The sequence below is a fragment of the Sinocyclocheilus grahami genome, unplaced genomic scaffold, assembly GCF_001515645.1.
Source record: "Sinocyclocheilus grahami isolate Dianchi unplaced genomic scaffold, SAMN03320097.WGS_v1.1 scaffold1321.1, whole genome shotgun sequence".
Classification (NCBI taxonomy): Eukaryota; Metazoa; Chordata; class Actinopteri; order Cypriniformes; family Cyprinidae; genus Sinocyclocheilus; species Sinocyclocheilus grahami.
Window position 1 is genome coordinate 264,238 of NW_015506500.1, and position 4,828 is coordinate 269,065.

At 37.4% G+C, this 4,828-nt stretch overlaps 1 protein-coding gene across 1 annotated transcript in view; it reads left to right on the forward strand.

Annotated features, from left to right (window-relative positions):
• Positions 1-2,657, forward strand: part of LOC107569174 (26S protease regulatory subunit 8-like) — a 15,401-nt gene extending 12,744 nt beyond the window's left edge. The window contains exons 8-11 of the mRNA XM_016255182.1: positions 1,456-1,554; positions 1,687-1,797; positions 1,897-1,983; positions 2,528-2,657. Of these exons, the coding sequence (XP_016110668.1) occupies positions 1,456-1,554; positions 1,687-1,797; positions 1,897-1,983; positions 2,528-2,581 (351 nt within the window). The 3' untranslated portion in view covers positions 2,582-2,657. The remainder of the gene's footprint in view (positions 1-1,455; positions 1,555-1,686; positions 1,798-1,896; positions 1,984-2,527) is intronic.
• The last annotated feature ends 2,171 nt before the right edge of the window (positions 2,658-4,828 follow it).

Genomic DNA, 4,828 nt, shown 5'->3' on the forward strand with positions numbered 1-4,828 from the left:
GGTATATTTGTAGCAATAGAGAAAAAATACATTGTATGGGTCAAAATTATCGATTTTTCTTTTATGCCAAAAATAATTAGAATATTAAGTAAAGATCATATTCCATGAAGATATTTTGTAAATTTCCTACTGTAAATATATCAAACCTTAATTTTTGGTTAGTAATATGCATTGCTAAGGACTTCATTTGGACAACTTTAAAGGCAATTTTCTCAATATTTAGATTTTTTTGCACTCTCAGATTCCAGATTTTCAAATAGTTGTATCTCGGTCAAATATTGTCCTATCCTAACAAACCATACATCAATGGAAAGCTTATTTATTAAATAAAATGTATTTATAAAATTGACCCTTATGACTGGTTTTGTGGTCCAGGGTCACAATTAATTTATTTATTTTTTGCAGTGCGATATTTTAAGTTGAGAAGAAATTTATCCATTTGGGAGAAAAGCTCTGATTGGGGAATTTAAAATCTTAACATCTGGCAACCCCAGGGATGAAAGCCTCTATGCAAGATAATGGCAATGCCAAATGGGCAAATTCTTTTATTTTTTTAATATTAAAAATATAGTATAGAATAATAATTATTAATTGATCATAAGCAGCCATAATCTTAATCACAAATTACAATTCGTGCATCGCTAGTTTTTACAGTCATACCTTGGAATTTAAGGAGAGGATGCAGTTTTTGCCTGGTGGCTCATAAAATAGAAAAAAAATCAACTTTTACTGATATTGTAGCTATTTTGTATTAATGTTGATAGTAAACTGAATCCTCATTTCCAACAGGTAACTCCATGTGACCAATCAAAACTACTCTAACTTCTATTTATACTATTTCTGTGCTTGGCTCCAGCTGCATTTTTATAATTTTATTTAAAGGGGTGGTTCATTGCGATTTCACTTTTTTAACATTAGTTAGTGTGTGATGTTGCTGTTTGAGCATAACCAATATCTGCAAAGTTAGAAGCTGAAAGAACAACAAGCAAAAAACATAGGCCTACCATTAAAAGCCGTGCTTGCACAGGTTCTGCACGATCCTCTTCAATAATATCTTCTGCTTCTCAATCGGGCTCAAACTGAGAAGCAATATTAACGACGCCTCTGTTTACAATACAACCGGAGTACATGAGGTGAGGGGAGGGACGTTAAGAAGTGCACTAGAGACCGTTTAGCCAATCACAACACATTGGGCTAGCTAACCAATCCGAGCCCATCGCCTATTTCTGAGGGAGGGGCTTCATAAAAGAAGAAAATTGATCAGCCCGTTTCTCAGAGAAGCGACAGAGCGGTGTGAAATTAAGGTAAATTATGTGGAAAATAATGCGTTTTTTAAAAAAACGAAGCATTAACATGTTAGACTTCACCCCATAAACACAATCAAGCCTAGAAAACAACCACTGAACCACCCCTTTAAGGAGAGTCTGAGTTTACTGAATGTTCTTTTTCCCTCAGGTTATTATGGCAACAAACCGTATTGACATTCTGGACTCTGCGCTTCTTCGACCAGGCCGCATTGACAGGAAGATTGAATTTCCCCCTCCCAATGAAGAGGTAGGCTGGAATTGTTATATATTTTTAGTATAGTAATAAAGTCAGTATCAACTTTATTCTGAAATAGACTCTCTATTATTGAAAGTATAAATAGAAGCACTAACCATGTGGCGTTTATGTTGTTCTCCTCAGGCCCGTTTGGACATTCTGAAGATCCACTCCCGGAAGATGAACCTGACGCGTGGTATTAACCTGCGCAAGATTGCCGAGCTGATGCCAGGAGCGTCTGGTGCTGAGGTCAAGGTGAGGTCACAGTCTCAACCTGCGCATATTTCCAGGCATTTATGGCCGTCTATACACTACGTATTCAACAAGCTGATTTTATTTGTGCTTGTCTGACAGGGTGTCTGCACAGAGGCAGGGATGTATGCCCTGAGAGAGAGGAGAGTCCACGTTACCCAAGAAGATTTCGAAATGGCAGTAGCTAAGGTACTAAAATCATTTTCTTATTTGTGACCCTGGATCAGCAAATAGCCAACAATACATTGTATGGGTCAAAATTATCGATTGTTCTTTTATGCCAAAAATCATTCGGATTTTAAGTAAAGATCATGTTCCATGAAGATACTTTGTATATTTCCTACCGTAAATATATCAAAACTTAATTTTTGATTAGTAATATGCATAGCTAAGGACTTCATTTGGACAACTTTAAAGGTGATTTTCTCTATTTCGATTTTTTTTTTTTTTTTTTTGCACCCTCAGATTCCAGATTTTCAAATAGTTGTATCTCAACCAAATATTGTCCTATCCTAACAAACCATACGTCAACGGAAAACTTATTTATTCAGCTTTCAGAGGATTTATAAATCCCAATTTCAAAAAATTGGCCCTTATGACTGGTTTTGTGGTCCAGGGTCACATTTGATTGTGCTCTTGGTACAAATTATATTCAAACATACCAGTTCTTATTATGGGAACATACTTGTTTTCAGTGGATATCTCTAATTTACAATTTGTTGAATGTTTACAGGTGATGCAGAAAGACAGTGAGAAGAACATGTCCATCAAGAAACTCTGGAAGTAAACATTACAAAGTAATCTGCATTCTTTTTTTGTGTGTCTTTAAGTTGCTTTGTCACCCAAATGTATTCAAAATAAATTGTTTCTCACTTAGAACGATCTGTTTTTCTTTCCACTTTATAAAAATAAATCATAGAAATGCACTTACATTAACAAATGTTGATTGTCACATAGAGCTCCACTGCATAAATTTTAAGACAAAGGACAAGATACAAAGCACAGAATCACTGAACTGAAAGTAACCTCTACTTGAATTAGAATGTTTTTGGAAGCTTTGTACCTACATTTCATGATTATGAGTATGCATTCGTCATGATTTAGTTTGTTTCTGCTCTCTCTGGGACATCTTTGTTGGAATGATGCATTTGCTGGGTTTCATATGAAAGCATCTATGCATTTCAGAGAAGAGGAAACTTCACATTTAAAAGAGCTCTTTCACTTAATTGGTCTGAATTGTCGTTAGTCCAATGCTAGTTTTATGGTAAAACATTGACTATTTGTTCTAAAATGCCATTTCATTAAAATGAACTCAAAATTGTGTAAATCAGTTATTAAAACACATTTTAATTTTCGCATAGAGCAACAGAAATGTTCTCCCCTTTGTTTTCAGATTTTAAAAAGGGGCAATATTGATTGCACAATAACTAAAGCATTTTGGGAAAAGAAGTCTCCTTTAAAGGGGTAGTTCACCCAAAAATGAAAATTTGATGTTTATCTGCTTACCCCCAGGGCATCCAAGATGTAGGTGATTTTGTTTCTTCAGTAGAACACAAACAAAGATTTTTAACTCAAACCGTTGTAGTCTATCAGTCGTATAATGGCAGTCAATGGGCTCCACGGCTTCGAGAGTAAACAAAACGTACACCGACAAAACCAAATTAAACCCTGCGGCTCGTGACGATACATTGAAGTCTTCAAGACACGAAACGATCGGTCTGTGCAAGAAACTGACCAGTATTTATATAATTTTTTACCTCTGATCCACCGCAATGTCTGAGCACGTTCACAACATCCGGCGTGTGACTCGTGTACGTGCCCCCCATTTTGGAACGTATAGAAACCCATAGAAGCCCATAGAAACGGTCACTAATGAGGCATCTACTTATATCAACGTATTATAGGGAATCTATATATGTCTATGGTAGTAGACGCATGTGCGGAAGTGATTTGTCGCGCGTATACGTCACTCATTATTTACACAGTGCAGAGTGATTGCGGACGTGTTCACTGGCACTGCGATGATCTAAAGATATTTAGAAGTACAGGTCATCACAATGGAAGATGATTTTTATATTTCATCAGACAACGTGGAATTTTTTGCCCAATCGTATTTATTTGACGTCACGCGCCGGATGTTGTGAACGCGCTCAGGACTGCCATTATATGACTGACAGACTGCAACGGTTTGAGTTAAAAATCTTCGTTTGTGTTCTTCTGAAGAAACAAAGTCAGATAAACATCACATTTTCATTTTTGGGTGAATTATCCTTTTAACTATAATACTTAAAGGGGTCCTATTATGCTCTTTTACAAAGTCTTGATTTTGTTTTGGGGGTGTACTAGAACATGCTCTCCATGCTTGGTGGTTCAAAAAACGCATTATTTTCCTAATTTAAATTATTAAAATACCTTTCTCCCCAGGCTGGCACAAACGGCTCGATTAGTTCCGGCTTCGATGAAGGTCCGCCTTCCGAAAAACAAAATGTGTTGTGATTGGTTAGCTGTCCCAGTGCGTCTTTCCACAAAAGCTTTTTGGGGCGAATCCGGCACTGTACTCCCTCATGTTGTGGAAGCTGTCCTCACTCAAATGCGCAGCACACAATAGCAAATTGGGGTTATAATGCTCAGGAACAGAGTTAAAAAATTAATTGCAACCACTGTTTCCTGACATCATCCGCTTTCGGAAGCCCAGACAAAGACGTTTGAGCACGGAGGTGAAAAAAACAGCGTTTCAGGTGGTCGTGCACCGGACGAGAAGCGCAGCGTCGCATCGCGCCACGTCTTTAAAATTAAAATACTTTATTTTCTGTGAGTGTAGGCACACAAGCGGCACCTGTCCGCGGCGCCCAGCTACATCGTGTTATACTTGTAAGTATTGTTCTAGACATTTGAAGCTACAGCACAGCAGCTCTTCTTGGTTTTCTCTGATGTACTAACTCAACCTAACATTCTAACCACAACCTCGCCCCTCCCCACCCCCCCCAACCATTCGAATTTCTTTAATGATATTCCAATGAGCCGCTTTGTGATA